The sequence below is a fragment of the Magnolia sinica genome, chromosome 3 (assembly GCF_029962835.1).
Source record: "Magnolia sinica isolate HGM2019 chromosome 3, MsV1, whole genome shotgun sequence".
Lineage (NCBI taxonomy): Eukaryota > Viridiplantae > Streptophyta > Magnoliopsida > Magnoliales > Magnoliaceae > Magnolia > Magnolia sinica.
This window is the reverse complement of record NC_080575.1, coordinates 97,727,018-97,741,663: the sequence shown is the minus strand read 5'-3', so window position 1 is coordinate 97,741,663 and position 14,646 is coordinate 97,727,018. Positions and strand designations below refer to the sequence as shown.

Here is a 14,646-nt window from a genome sequence, read left to right as displayed (position 1 = left end):
GTAGTTGCTCTCCCTGGGGCGACTGTAAGATTTTCTTTCCTGTTTTTCTTTTATATGTATTATAAAGTCATTTCGTATAAAAGACAAATGTGTAACTCATTAGTAAAGGGCAAACTCTACCCTCTAACTTTCGCATAATCATTTTAACATACTGTGCAAGTGGCAGAATAAGTAACAAATTTTATCTGATCTCAGTCACATATCACGTATCTACTTATCTTGGTACTTTGGGTAACAAATAATTAATAATTACTTTTGAAAGGTGTTTGTTTAAGAGAAAAATAAGCATGTAATTATGCCTTAAAAACAATATCCAAAAGCACAAAATCACAAAGGATTAAGTACCATTAAAGTTTGTGGGTCCCATGGGGATGTGCATCTATCATCCAACCTATTTATAATATTACATTGAATGGGATACACAAATATCAATTTGATCCAAAACTTCTATGCCCCAAGAAGTTTTCAATGTTAAGCATTCTTTTCCCACCATTCTTATGGTGTGGTCCATTTGAAATTCAAATTTGCCTTATTTTTGGGCTTGTCCCTTAAAATGAGCTTACTGAATGGTCAAGCTCCTATCAGTGTCAACCTTAGGACGGTTGCCCCAACTACATGGTTAAATAATCATTACTCGTTTGTAATTACTTACACTGGTAGATGAAAAAACAAACATCCTTTGAGATTGAGATTGAATATTTCATCCCTTTGTCGAATCAAAAGAATTGAATTTCAAATGATTGAAATTATAACTAAATTTAATATTTTATTGGCTGTCCATCCACCGTAAAATGTAAATATAAAATTTTAAAAAAAAAAAAAAAAAAAAACTTTGTATAAACATATTAGATTATTAAAAGATGACTTATATTCAAAGTCCAAAGTGCCACCGCCTCATTTTACACTTTGTCGGAATGTTATGAAATGAACCCAAAGTGGTAGAATACGTATCTATGCACTACATATAAGTTAGCCCGATGATGCATTTTAAATGAAATTTAAATAATTTAAGAGTTAGAAAAATGTAATTATTATTTCACAATACTCTAAATTTCACGGCCCTGACGCTCCTCGAGCTCTGAGTTATACATCAAAGTTACATGGCCCCCGAAATGATGTATTTATTATATCCACACGTTTCATCTATTTTTAGAGATCATTTTAGCTCATTATCCAAAAAATGAACCATGTCCAAAGCTCAACAGGACCACACCACAAATAACAGCTGGATAATGATTTTTACCGTTAAAGCATTCGTAGGTCCAACCATAACGTTTATTTTCCATCCAATCTGTTCATAAGGTCAAAAAGACTTGGATGAAGAGGAAAAACAAATATCATATGGACACAAAACTTATGTGACCCCCAAAAGGGTTTCAATGGTAGACGTCCAATCCCTCACTGGTTTAGGCAATGTGGTCCACTTGATCTTCAGATCTATCTTATTTTTCGAATCAAGCTTTACAACAATCTCTCCAAATGCATGAACAGTTTGGATATAACACATAACTCATAATGGGACCCAAAGAACTTGGTGACGTCAACACACCAGCTAGCCAATCCGCTTCCAGCTTACCCATGCGTGTAGCTTTCCCTAACAATACTATTGGTGAGCCACAATAAAATAAAGATTGTGTGAGGCCCATCACGAGGATTGTATGAAATCTATCATGTTAAAATGATGGCTCAAAATGACTTAGATCTAAAACTCAAGTGGGCCCCGCTCTGCTTTTGCGTGTGTTGCATGGGGTCACTCATGGGTATTCTGATAAAGAAAAGCTCTGTATGAAGGAGGGGGCCTACGGTAGAAAAAGTGAAATTCCGGGTTCATGGCCAGTAATGCTTTTTTATTTTTAGCAGTGGATGGCAAACGGGGGTTTAAAGGCATTTCCGTTCTGCTGTATAAGAATCCAAAAATGGCATGGAAAAACCGTGGGTGCCCTTTGCTTACAGTGGCCGTTAACTTTCGACCAGAAAAGGCCCAAAACACGAAATCAGACGGCAGAAAATAAGGGCCTTACTCACCCACCTCTGAAATCTAAAATAAAAGGCCGCAAATCACATTCTCACACAAGTCATTTCCAACTCTCTCTTTGAGTTCGGCGAATCTCGGCCCTTTATTTCCGAGCGGCGAGTGCAGCGACGTGCTCGACCTTTAATCGCGGCTATAGAGTTTTGAGGTTCGCCTAGCCATTCTTATTTTCATATTTCGAGGTGGGTCTTTCTTTTCTTTCTGGATTTTTCTTCGGAATCTCTCTCTCTCTCTCAACGGCATTTGAGTTTTTTGCTGAAATTCAGAGCCAGGTTGACGGTAGATCCCACCGTCAAGATCACCTGAGTTGGAAATCAGGCCGATCCACTCATTAGGTGGGCCATTGCTGTTTCCGAGTCAGACCACTGGCCGTCTTTTGATTTCCACGACGTGGCCTACCTGATTTTTCCGCCAGGTGATTTTGATGGTGGGGCCCACCGTATACACGTATCAGATTTCCTTCACAGGTTCATGCTACCCCCGAGTGTTAAAAATCAGTCCGATCCAACACTCAGGTGGGCCACAATACCCGGGAAAATGTGAGAGCCTGGGCTCATCCTTGATTTGCACAGGGGCCCACCTGAATTGCAAACCAACATGGGTTTTGACCTTTCGGAACGGCTTAGATTCCACGTACACAATATGGGGCCCTCTGCTCAAATTAAGGGTAGGCATATCCTCTTAACTTGCACCCAGTGGTGTGGTCCACTCGATTCACAGATCTGTCTGAAATTTTAGATTAATTCGGTAGCATGCGATGATACATCTAATGGACGGTTTGGATTTAATTTATGCAACACGTGGGCCCCACAATACATCGGTACCGGTACCACTAGAGTGCGCCCCGTTGCTTTAACGTTTAAATCTCCGAATTATTGAAATTTCAATTCAACGTGGCAAAGAAGCAGGGGCATTTTCGTCAGATTTAGTGGTATGTGGGTCCCATCACGAGGAATGCGTTATATGGAAGCGGATTGGCTGGTGTACCACACATCAGCGATCTAGCTGCTGTGTTGACGTCAGCAAGTTATGTAGGTCCCAATGATGTATGTGTTATATCCAAACCGTCCATCCATTTGGAGAGATATTCATAAGGCTTGAGCCGAAAAATAAGACAGATATAAAAGATCAAGTGGACCACACTGAAAAAAGAAGTGGGGGATTGAATTTCTACCATTGAAACCCTTTTAGGGGGTCACGGAAGTTTTGGATCAATACGATATTTGTTTTTACTCATCATCCATGTCTTTGTGACCTTATGAAAAGATTGGATGGAAAATAAACGTTATAGAGGGCCCTACGAATGTTTTAATGGTGAAAATCATTATCCCGCTGCTATTTGTGGTGTGGTCCAGTTGGGCTTTGGATATGATTCATTTTTTGTCTGATGCTCTAAAACGATCTCAAAAAATGGATGAACGGTGTGGATATAATAATACATCATTTTGGGCCATGTAACTTTGATCTACTTTTAACCGTCGTAAAACTCGGAGCTCGAGGAGCGTCAGCGCTCGTCTTCGCACGACAAGTACCCACACAGCTATATCGCTGTTGTATGGTACACCAGCCAATCCGCTTCCCAATTTCATGGTCGTTAATCATGATTGTTTTAACGCCCTGTTAGATATTACCATCATTTACATAAGCTAACATTAAGTATCTTAAATCAACGGCAGGGGAGCTTCGGAGGACACGATCAGAGTAGAAAAGAATGATGGCGGACGCGCCCGGGTTTCAGTTGGGCGTCATCGGTGCTCTAGTCCTTTCAGTGACATCGTCAGTGGCCATTGTCATCTGCAACAAAGCTCTCATCAGCTCGCTCGGCTTTCCATTCGGTCAGTCTTCTCTCACAAAATCACTAAATTACCCTTCACAGTTCACACCACCCAGATTTTATTGCGATACAAGGATGGCATTCATGTCTTTTGGTCATGGGTCCACATTAGGGGACGCCGTTTGGCTAGGGACGCTGCCACCAGCCAGGTGACTAGTGGTCAGTGCTATGTGGACCCCACCATGATGTATGTGTTTTATCCACGCCGTCCATCCATTTTGAAAGATAATTTTAGATCTAGATCCCAAAATTGAGATAGATCTAAATCTCAGATGGACCACACCATGGGAAAACAGCAGTGATTGAATGTCCACCATTAAATACATCCTAAGGCCGTCTGTAATGGTTATTTGACATCTAACCTGTTGATTAGGTCATAAAGACCTGGTGGCAGGGTCAGTAGCCAATCCGTTTCCCACATTAGGTGGGGCACTGATGGACATGGCCCACCAAATAGCGCCTAAAAAAGTAGGATGCAGGGTGTACGTGCACTCCACGTAAGGGTAAAGTGGACATTTTTCGTCAGTTCAAAGCAAAAGGCCCTCACCAACTGACAACTCACCAAACTTTATAATTCACGCTGTGCGAGATCCAGGCCATTTATCAGATGGGGCCCACCGCTGACATGTCCTAGTCTGGGGTACCCCATACGTATGGGAAAAGGGACCAATGGTCTACATTCGATGTACCATGCATGTGGCCCACCTGACTTTTGGGACGGAGAGTTCATCGTGCATCCACTTGATGAGTGGTCCGGATCTCATGCATGTATCCCTTGAATAATCGCCATTCAATCTCCCCTGTGAATTAGATGGGACCCACCCGATCGAAAATCAGTCCAGTTCAGTCATCCGGAAGGCCACTCAAGAGCGGGAAAAGGAACCAATGGTCCACATCCGGTGTATGCATGTGACCCACTTGATATGTGGACCCACCTGATTTTTGGGACAGGGGGAGTTCTTTATAATGCCCCACTTGATGAACGTCCCGCATCTCATACACGTGTCCCTTGAATATCCGATTCAATACCTCTTAGGAATCAGATAAGGCACACCACTAACGTGCCCTGTCCCGAAACCACTCACCGGCTAGGCCACAAATGTACGGAAAATTGGTTCAATGGTCTGCTTTCGATGATCCATCTGACTTTTGGGACGTGGATAGTACATCATGTCCCACTTGATGAATGGCCCAGATCCCATGCACATGTTCCTTGAATCGAGAGTCGACTCAGTTGATTAGCGCAACCCAGGAGTTTGACACAATCTAAAATGATTGGTGCAGCGACGACGCTGACAAGCTGGCATCTGATGGTCACATTCTGCACCCTACACGTGGCACAGCGCTTCAACTTCTTCGAGCCCAAGTCCGTCGATATGAAGACCGTCATGCTCTTCGGCGTTCTAAATGGCGTGTCCATCGGTTTTCTCAACCTCAGCTTGGGATTCAACTCCATTGGTTTCTACCAGGTCTGAGCCCCTCAACCGTTCATTAAGTTGCAATGACGTTCGATTGGCCGTAGATCAAAAATCACATTGATAGGACTGTCCTAACGGCCCTGATCGAATCTTTGAGAGAGAGAAAAATAAAAATGCCCCCATTAAACGAGGAATGTTCGTTAATAGGACAGTTGGGATTGTCCAATAAACAACATTTCTAAATGGATGGTCAAGATCATCATGCACGTGCCATGCATGCATTAACTCCACGTTTATTTTCGCTTCTTGTATTTCCTTCAAGTGCGCAATAAACGTCCACATGCAACATTGTATCTTGAACTTCTGCAAACGAAGATTTGTGATACGTGTAGAAAATCCGATCCGTATAAAAGATGGGCCACAGCAGTACAAGAAAACCCACCTGAGGAGAAAATTGTAGGAACCCACTTATTGGGTGGGACACCTTAACCATTGGTGATCAATCCTTGTTTTTGTCCCATGATCTTTATGGTGTGGGCCATCTTCTGGTGGACCAAACACATTTAATAGATATCAATTGACGTCTAAGATACTGCCAGATCAACGAAGATGGCCCTTAATTTAGTGAAAAATATTTTAAAACATTTATTATAAATTATTAAATAAATTTAAATTTAATGGAGCCAATCTAATTAATGAATGTATTAAATCTCACACTCCTACTATCTTTTGTTCTTCATCTTCTTTTAATTTTAAGATAAAATCATTCCTGTTCCATACAACTGGTTGTATGAAATCATTTTTCTGTAATCATTCCTTTTGCATCTTGATTATGCAGATGACCAAGCTTGCAATCATTCCTTTTACTGTTTTATTGGAGACCATTTTCCTAAAGAAGCAATTTAGGTGAAGTACTAATATATCTAATGGCCAATATTTCTTTTTTATTTTTTTATTTTTTAGTTATTTCAATTCATTTTTTCAATTTAACTGATAAATATTAAATTATTTACTTGGGTTTTCTTTTATGTTATTATTTTATTTTTTGCAGCAAAAATATCAAGCTATCTCTTTTAGTTTTACTGATGGGAGTGGGCATCGCATCCATCACTGATCTACAACTCAATCTCCTCGGCTCAATTCTCTCGGTCCTAGCGATTGCGACCACATGTGTTGGTCAGATTGTATCCTTAGAAGTATTTATTTAACAAGAACTGATTTTTTTTTTTTTTTCCATTCTCTCTTCCATGATCTATTAAAAGGTTGGGAGTGAATCAATCTGACCCCGCCGAGTTGGGGTGACTCAAACTAGATGACTCATGTTTTCTAACCATATGGTTTTGAGTATTAAAACCATGCTCAAGAAAGTGGGGCCCTTATTTTGTTTATTGGTTTAGAGCACACCGTGGTGTTTGCCTTGCATCCAACCCGTCCATCAGGGTCTCCCTACCGTGAAAATGAGGCATATCAAAACTCAATCTGATCCAAGCCTCAGGTGGGCCACACCTGAATCTTATAGGTTTTTGGCTGGTTGTCCATTGTTTTTTATGGCGCTCCCCAAATAAATGAATGAACCTGACCGTGGACAGGTTGGCTGAAAAATGCACACCAAGGTGGGCCCCACCATGTATGTTCCATGGCCCAAAAACAAGGCCACTACAGACACCAACATCAGGTGGGCTAAAGTGAAATGTTGGTCAATTTCTTCACAAATGCGGCCCACCTTTATGACCAGACCATCTTGATTTTCACAACGGCAAACAAGTGGTATATGTCCTTCCTGATGAACGGCTGGGATTTAACTCATTAATGAGAAGTAACATAATATTAGGTTGTAACTTGTATCCTTGACTCCCGATGCAACAAAAGATGACAAACACCATACAGAAGAAGCTGAACATCTCCTCAACGCAGCTGCTCTACCAATCTGCACCGTTCCAAGCGGCCATACTCTTTGTATCGGGCCCACTCGTCGATCAATGCCTCACCAAGCAAAATGTCTTTGCCTACAAATACTCTCCTTTGGTCCTGGTATCTATCCTACCACCCTTTTACACATGGCATCAAACGCGAAGATCATGCACGCATGCATATGCCATGTTTCAGTAATCCACACTTTGATGGGTCCCACTTTGGGGTGACCCTAAGATCTTCGAGATGGGATATTGCAATTGCATGGTTGAGCATGTATGTACACATGTTGTAGGAGGATTGCTAAGAGCCCTACACAGCTACATCCACATGTTGGCACGTGTGCAAATATGAAACACGTGTTTGAGATCTGAGCTTTTCTTAGGGTTGGAAATATTGTTTAGATCCTCTGACGTAATAATCAGACAATTCGCTCTTTAGGTGGGCCAACACCACTTACAAAGTAAATTGACGGTTAAAATCTTTTTTCGTAACCATTCAATTGTTTTAATATGTTGTGGCCCATCCAAGGAGTAAAATGGCCTGATTTTTCTTTCTTAGAAGATCTAAACATTGTATCTCACCTAATGGAAGGTCAGACCTCACACACGCGCCCACGTGTGGATGTGTACGGCTCCCACACGTGGGGGATTATCGCAACCGGGGATGCGACACAACGCCAGCCCGTGCAAGTGTGGTCATGGTTCAGCGATCCCCACAGTCGATCTGATGGGTCCCACCGTGGTGGCCGAAAAATCTTCTAGACGGGAATATATCTTAACCTTTTGATCAGTCGCCTGGAAATAGACGGTTAGTATCGCAAGGTTACAGAAGGGAGAAAAGGTTGGATCGATGCAATCTTCCGATCTGGAAGATTTTTGGGGGAAATTCTCATACCGAGCAGTGCCCACCAGATCAATGGTCTGGATACCCACACACGCATTTCAGCTTGCTGATAGTTACAACCGTATTCCTCGGGAGCACTATAAGACATGCACTTGCATATCTGTAGAGATCTTTACGTGCATGCCCATGCAAACACTGATGCACGTGTTTCGTTTGTGATGTATGATAACCGTTGGATTATCTTGATCCGTAGATATTCATCGTCCTATCGTGCTTGATCGCCGTCTCAGTGAACTTCAGCACGTTCCTCGTGATCGGGAAGACCTCACCTGTGACATACCAGGTGCTGGGCCATCTGAAAACGTGCCTGATCCTGGCCTTTGGATACACGTTGCTTCATGACCCCTTCACGGAGAGGAACATCATAGGCATCTGCGTCGCTATTTTAGGGATGGGCTTGTATTCCTACTTCTGCACTCACGAGAATAAAAAGAAGCAGAGCAATGAGCTACCCCTCGCATCTCAGGTGAGTGAGAAATGATATAGCAGGTTTCTGGGCCGTTCAGCTGGTGGTGGACCACTCCGATTATGTGGGGTAGCACAAATATCAGATTCGTCTAGTGATAAAAAGGCCCACAGGCTTGCCAGATGAACGGATTGGATGTGTATACAGAACACGGTGGACCCCAGAAACATTTTAAGGAGGTTTTATTGGTTTAGCATGGCCTCCCAACTGTTTCCTGTGATGTGGCCCACCTGAGTTTCCCAATATGGCTGAATTTTAATTCTATATACTAATATTGATGGTCTAACCTAATGGACGGGGTGGATCTGATGCACACATCACGTGGGCCCCACAATAGACCTAATATAAGGATTAATTTTCTATTCTGTGTGGTTGCAGATCAAGGATAAGGAGAGTGCACCGTTGATGGGCCATCATGAAAAAGAAAATCAAGAGGTCAAGAAATCAAATGGGGTCACAACCAAGGAGTCTCTTCTCTAAGTAGTGGGCCACACCTTCATTTCACATTGTTTTATCAGTGTAAATGGTTCTCATTCTTTAAATAAATCTTTTTTATTGATGCGGTTGCGGTATGATTCTTTGAAAAGCCCATGTCTTGATGGATAGGGCCTGCGTGGATGCAAGTTCAGCTGATCTGAACCATCCGTCCGGAGATGATGTTTGTGGAAGGTGTACAGTTCGGAAATCGCAAGAATAGGTTATCATGATCATTCGACTGGTTGTGTTTGAATGAATGGCTGGAACATAACTAGTCAATGGTCCACTACTACGTTTGTTTACCATTTTGAATCTCCTTTGTCTCACGTGCACCTTTAAGCGTGGCAACTGGAATTAGTGGAACGCATAAGCGGCACATATGGCAGCCCCTACTGTTAGTAGGCATCATACACGTGTTGGGCATTCAATCAAACGCGATGCCGTATGCATCTTAAGGTCCGTATTTGGTCTAACGTAAGCATTAGGATAGTGCGGGTGTTGTAGAGTTGGAGTCGATTTGGCGTTCGATTGAATGCTTTGAAGCCCTGGCGACAAATCAACCGCAGGATTCAACCAGTGAAAGTTGATGTAATTGTCCAGCCACCATTATTGGTGCGATTGGTGCGATCGGGGGATTTAAAATGAGAGGGTTTGTCCTTTTGAATGGAAACATCTTACCTTGCCTTGACTTTTCTTCCAATGGTGATCTTCTACCTTGTGTTTCTCAATAACATAATAATGGATAAAAATGATTAAAAATTAAAGGTTGAATTTGTCGATTTTATTAATTTGTAGTTGAAGCTCAGCACAATCAACAAATAAATAAATAAATAAGAAATATATACGATGTAAGTTATCTTAAACTTTGGATGTTCTACAATGGGGCGGAATAGGGGACAGGATAGAAGTGAAGGAATCTAAAGCTAAACTATGATAAACATGCTACTTATATAGGTTGGAAGGTGGCAACCTGATTGGATTTTCCAGCCAATTTAAAATCCTTAATGATTACGAGATCAAATTGTTTTCAAATCTCCTTTCCAACTTGACTGTCGAGATTCCTAAATGTTACAGGATCAATCTCGCTACACTTGGAATTTTTATCGCGTCCTTGGATTTTTTTCATTTTACGAGGAATTGGCTTTTTGAACATTCGTAGTCACTGCGAAAGCATTGATCATATTAGAGAAGTCTTTTCATTTGAGCAAGATTGTGTGAGATAACCTTATACCAAGTATATTGAGATTGTGATATGATCCTTATCTCAGTAGGTCTTTATAAGCTTATCGAGCACACTACTTCGACCACATGTGTCACTCGTGTTAAGGTCATGTATCATTTATCGCAGTAGTGTTAGGGTTACATATCATTCATCATAGTATCTTATCCGCAGACATCTTATGGTTCTGAATCATTCTATCTTTGGTAGGTGACATATCGCCAAAGGATATGAGGCAAAAGATATCCTCGAGGCATAAGTAAAATTTCGTCTGTCGTTAGTACATAATGGTGGCATTTCATTAGCCTACGTGGACGCATAAGGACAGGTGTAAGCAACACGAAAGGCACGCAAGTTTATTTAGGTGAGCCACATGAGAAAGTTAAAATATTGACAATTGTTAATTTGATTTTTCTCCATGATAACCCTTAAATCCACAAGGAGCGTTATGCAAAATTTCTAAAGGATAAAATTCTATTAAAAATAAGGAAAAGATCATGTTATAAAAGTATGGCTCATATAAGCTCTAAGCTTAAAATTATGAGCTTTTCAAAAATACTAGATGCGCTAAAAAGTAATAAAGACTTTCAAACTAACCTAACTTATTTTACATGATTTAAATAAGGACTCTAAACATAACTAAACTTCTAAGACTTCTAAAGCACCCTAAAATAAAATCATAACTTAATAAATGTGACTTAAAACTTATATTTAACATCTAAAACAATTGAATTTTGAGAAGCCATTAGGACAATTACCTTTAGCATTGGCCAAGATGTAGAGTTAGTCAATAGCTTTCCAACAATGTATTAAACCAAATGTAAAGATAGAGCCTTAAAAAACTATAACACACATTAGATTATAATACTCCGACGCCTCATTCGTAAATGTCAACACTCCTTCAACACGCAATCACAACTCCCAAGTCACCACAACCTAAACTAATGCGATGTGATGAATATTCATGTTAGCCGAGTAATTACTTAAGTCCGTTTATCTAGCAAAATTGGAAAAGCTGAAACACCTCTATTTAGTCAATGGCTTTATCCAAATTGCTAGGCCCAGGGCGGTTATAACGGCTTTATGCCTGCGATCCTTGATCCGTATTAGAGTTTACCACCTACACGACAACTCCCCAATTAATGTGAGGCTAATACTGGCTCGATTGATCACTATGGACCTAAATGACACAGCCCGGACGCATAAGGTTAGGCCGCCCATTGACCGGTGGAGGGCACCCACAAATTATGTAAACGCAATTGTGGAATAGTCACGACATCATTACATTTTGATGTACAAGGCTCATAAGCTCTTTGATTGCTCATTGGTCACTGTGGGGAGGCTCATCACCCCATCGTAGGCCGACAGCATAGACATGGTATCCCATATCACCATGCCCGACTCATAAGACTTAAGGATCGTACCGTTAATGGTTATTAGCAGGCCTCTCATTGGTATGGGGTGCTCCGGATTCAGGCAAACGTGATCGTACATGGTGAACACACATGGTTGGTTGGTTATTAGGCTAGTTCAGTTTACTCAGGCGAACATCGGCGTAACCGGCATTGGGTGCAAGCATCCTATGTAGTTTGACTACCGTCGATTGTTTGCATTCGCCCCGGGTCAATTGGACTAGTATGGGGCGATCGACCTTGTCAGGGCCGCCCTTATGGATGCGGTTTGTCGGCCAACCCGACTACCCAAGTAGTCCTAGTTAATCAATAACACTAATAAATCAATTATGTATTTATAAAAAGGGATGCAACCAACAAATTATGGAATTCTACTTTATTGGCCATTTTATCGAACATGTAAGCCGCGTTACAACTCCCATTGTAACATCCTAGATTTTCTGTTTTGAATTTTCAAAATTTCTTAATTTTTTTAATGTAATTAACTTATATTATCGCTTACTGACCATTGACACTCAATGTTAGTTCATACACGGGTAATACCAGTAAAAAAAAACCGCATAAGTTCGATTAATCAACCGTAGGAAGCTCGCGAATCCGCCTGATCACTTGAACATCAAGTTTAGCCCCATGATTTACTCACGTAGGGCCCAAATCTAACCGACCCATCGCTAACTAATCAAGACAATCATAACTAAATTAAAGATCTAACCGAAGCCGAGTCAGATAAGGCCCGGATCTTGACTAATAGACCAAATCAACCCCGTTACTCTTTTAGCCTAAAACCGACGGTTTAGAGTAATCATGACCAAATCTCCACTTTCACTGGTTATAAATAGGCCACACTATGAACATAGTTAATTCAAACCCTAATCATTGCCCACGAGAAATCTCACTACTAAATTCATTTCAGAAATGCCCCGAATTTCTAAACAAGCTCTAGACCGCTCGTTGGCGGGCTACTATTTCAAAACTATAGAATAATGCCCGTCTCACTAGATGAATTGTGAGAAGGAAAAAATCAAATGTAAAACAAACTAAGTAATAAAAACTAAACTGATGATTTGATTTTAGAATTTTTGAATGGATGTAATTTAACCGAATAAAATAACACCCAAACTTCAAAGTTCCACACAAGTTAATGTTTCAAAATCATGATGATTCGCCAGCCAATGGCAGTTGGGGCATGCTTCGGCCCCCTATGATCGTGCGTACCCACGTGCCAAAAATCTTCAACGGAATAATCTAACCTTTTGATCATCGGAAAACGTATATGAAGTTACAAGGGGAAAAGTTGACATGCACTTGCATATCTGTAGAGATCTTTACGTGCATGCCCATGCAAACACTGATGCACGTGTTTCGTTTGTGATGTATGATAACCGTTGGATTATCTTGATCCGTAGATATTCATCGTCCTATCGTGCTTGATCGCCGTCTCAGTGAACTTCAGCACGTTCCTCGTGATCGGGAAGACGTCGCCTGTGACATACCAGGTGCTGGGCCATCTGAAAACGTGCCTGATCATGAGCTACCCCTCGCATCTCAGGTGAGTGAGAAATGATATAGCAGGTTTCTGGGCCGTTCAGCTGGTGGGCCACTCCGATTATGTGGGGTAGCACAAATATCAGATTCGTCTAGTGACAAAAAGGCCCACAGGCTTGCCAGATGAACGGATTGGATGTGTATACAGAACACGGTGGACCCCAGAAACATTTTAAGGAGGTTTTATTGGTTTAGCATGGCCTCCCAACTGTTTCCTGTGATGTGGCCCACCTGAGTTTCCCAATATGGCTGAATTTTAATTCTACATACTAATATTGATGGTCTAACCTAATGGACGGGGTGGATCTGATGCACACATCACGTGGGCCCCACAATAGACCTAATATAAGGATTAATTTTCTATTCTGTGTGGTTGCAGATCAAGGATAAGGAGAGTGCACCGTTGATGGGCCATCATGAAAAAGAAAATCAAGAGGTCAAGAAATCTAATGGGGTCACAACCAAGGAGTCTCTTCTCTAAGTAGTGGACCACACCTTCATTTCACATTGTTTTATCAGTGTAAATGGTTCTCATTCTTTAAATAAATCTTTTTTATTGATGAGGTTGCCGTATGATTCTTTGAAGAGCCCATGTCTTGATGGATAGGGCCTGCATGGATGCAAGTTCAGCTGATCTGAACCATCCGTCCGGAGATGATGTTTGTGGAAGGTGTACGGTTCGGAAATCGCATGAATAGGTTATCATGATCATTCGACTGGTTGTGTTTGAATGAACGGCTGGAACATAACTAGTCAATGGTCCACTCCTACGTTTGTTTACCATTTTGAATCTCCTTTGTCGCACGTGCACCTTTAGTGGAACGCATAAGCGGCACATACGGTAGCCCCTACTGTTAGTAGGCATCATACACGTGTTGGGCATTCAATCAAACGCGATGCCGTATGCATGTTAAGGTCCGTATTTGGTCTAACGTAAGCATTACGATAGTGCGGGTGTTGTAGAGTTGGAGTCGATTTGGTGTTCGATTGAATGCTTTGAAGCCCTGGCGACATATCAACCGTAGGATTCAACCAGTGAAAGTTGATGTAATTGTCCAGCCACCATTATTGGTTCGATTGGGGGATTTAAAATGAGAGGGTTTGTCCTTTTGAATGGAAACATCTTACCTTGCCTTGACTTTTCTTCCAATGGTGATCTTCTACCTTGTGTTTCTCAATAACGTAATAATGGATAAAAATGATTAAAAATTAAAGGTTGAATTTGTCGATTTTATTAAATTGTAGTTGAAGCTCAGCACAATCAACAAATAAATAAATAAATAAGAAATATTTACGATGTAAGTTATCTTAAACTTTGGATGTTCTACAATGGGGCAGGATAGGGGACAGGATAGAAGTGAAGGAATCTAAAGCTAAACTATGATAAACATGCTACTTATATAGGTTGGAAGGTGGCAACCTGATT

The 14,646-nt window shown here is 41.2% G+C and overlaps 1 protein-coding gene across 3 annotated transcripts; it reads left to right on the top strand.

The window, feature by feature from the left end:
* Positions 1–1,853: 1,853 nt before the first annotated feature.
* On the top strand, positions 1,854–13,780 carry LOC131240353 (UDP-xylose transporter 1-like). Of its 3 annotated transcripts, none has more exons than XM_058238519.1 (8): positions 1,854–2,214; positions 3,709–3,867; positions 5,151–5,335; positions 6,123–6,190; positions 6,336–6,468; positions 7,154–7,315; positions 8,295–8,567; positions 13,600–13,780. In XM_058238519.1, the coding sequence occupies exons 2-8, from the start codon at positions 3,744–3,746 to the stop codon at positions 13,699–13,701; spliced, it is 1,047 nt and encodes a 348-aa protein (XP_058094502.1). In that variant the 5' UTR covers positions 1,854–2,214; positions 3,709–3,743; the 3' UTR covers positions 13,702–13,780. The 3 variants fall into 3 exon arrangements, with proteins under 3 accessions (XP_058094502.1, XP_058094501.1, XP_058094500.1); XM_058238518.1 differs by lacking the exon at positions 13,600–13,780 and adding an exon at positions 8,946–9,126 and having other exon boundaries at positions 1,857–2,218; positions 3,714–3,867; XM_058238517.1 differs by lacking the exon at positions 13,600–13,780 and adding an exon at positions 8,946–9,126 and having other exon boundaries at positions 1,858–2,214.
* The last annotated feature ends 866 nt before the right edge of the window (positions 13,781–14,646 follow it).

Coding starts and splice junctions, on each gene's coding strand:
- LOC131240353 (XM_058238519.1), top strand. CDS start 3,744: ATGATGGCGGACGCGCCCGGGTTTCAGTTGGGCGTCATCGGTGCTCTA. Junction 5,336..6,122: donor ACTCCATTGGTTTCTACCAG/GTCTGAGCCCCT, acceptor TTGATTATGCAG/ATGACCAAGCTTGCAATCAT. Junction 6,469..7,153: donor CCACATGTGTTGGTCAGATT/GTATCCTTAGAA, acceptor ATGCAACAAAAG/ATGACAAACACCATACAGAA.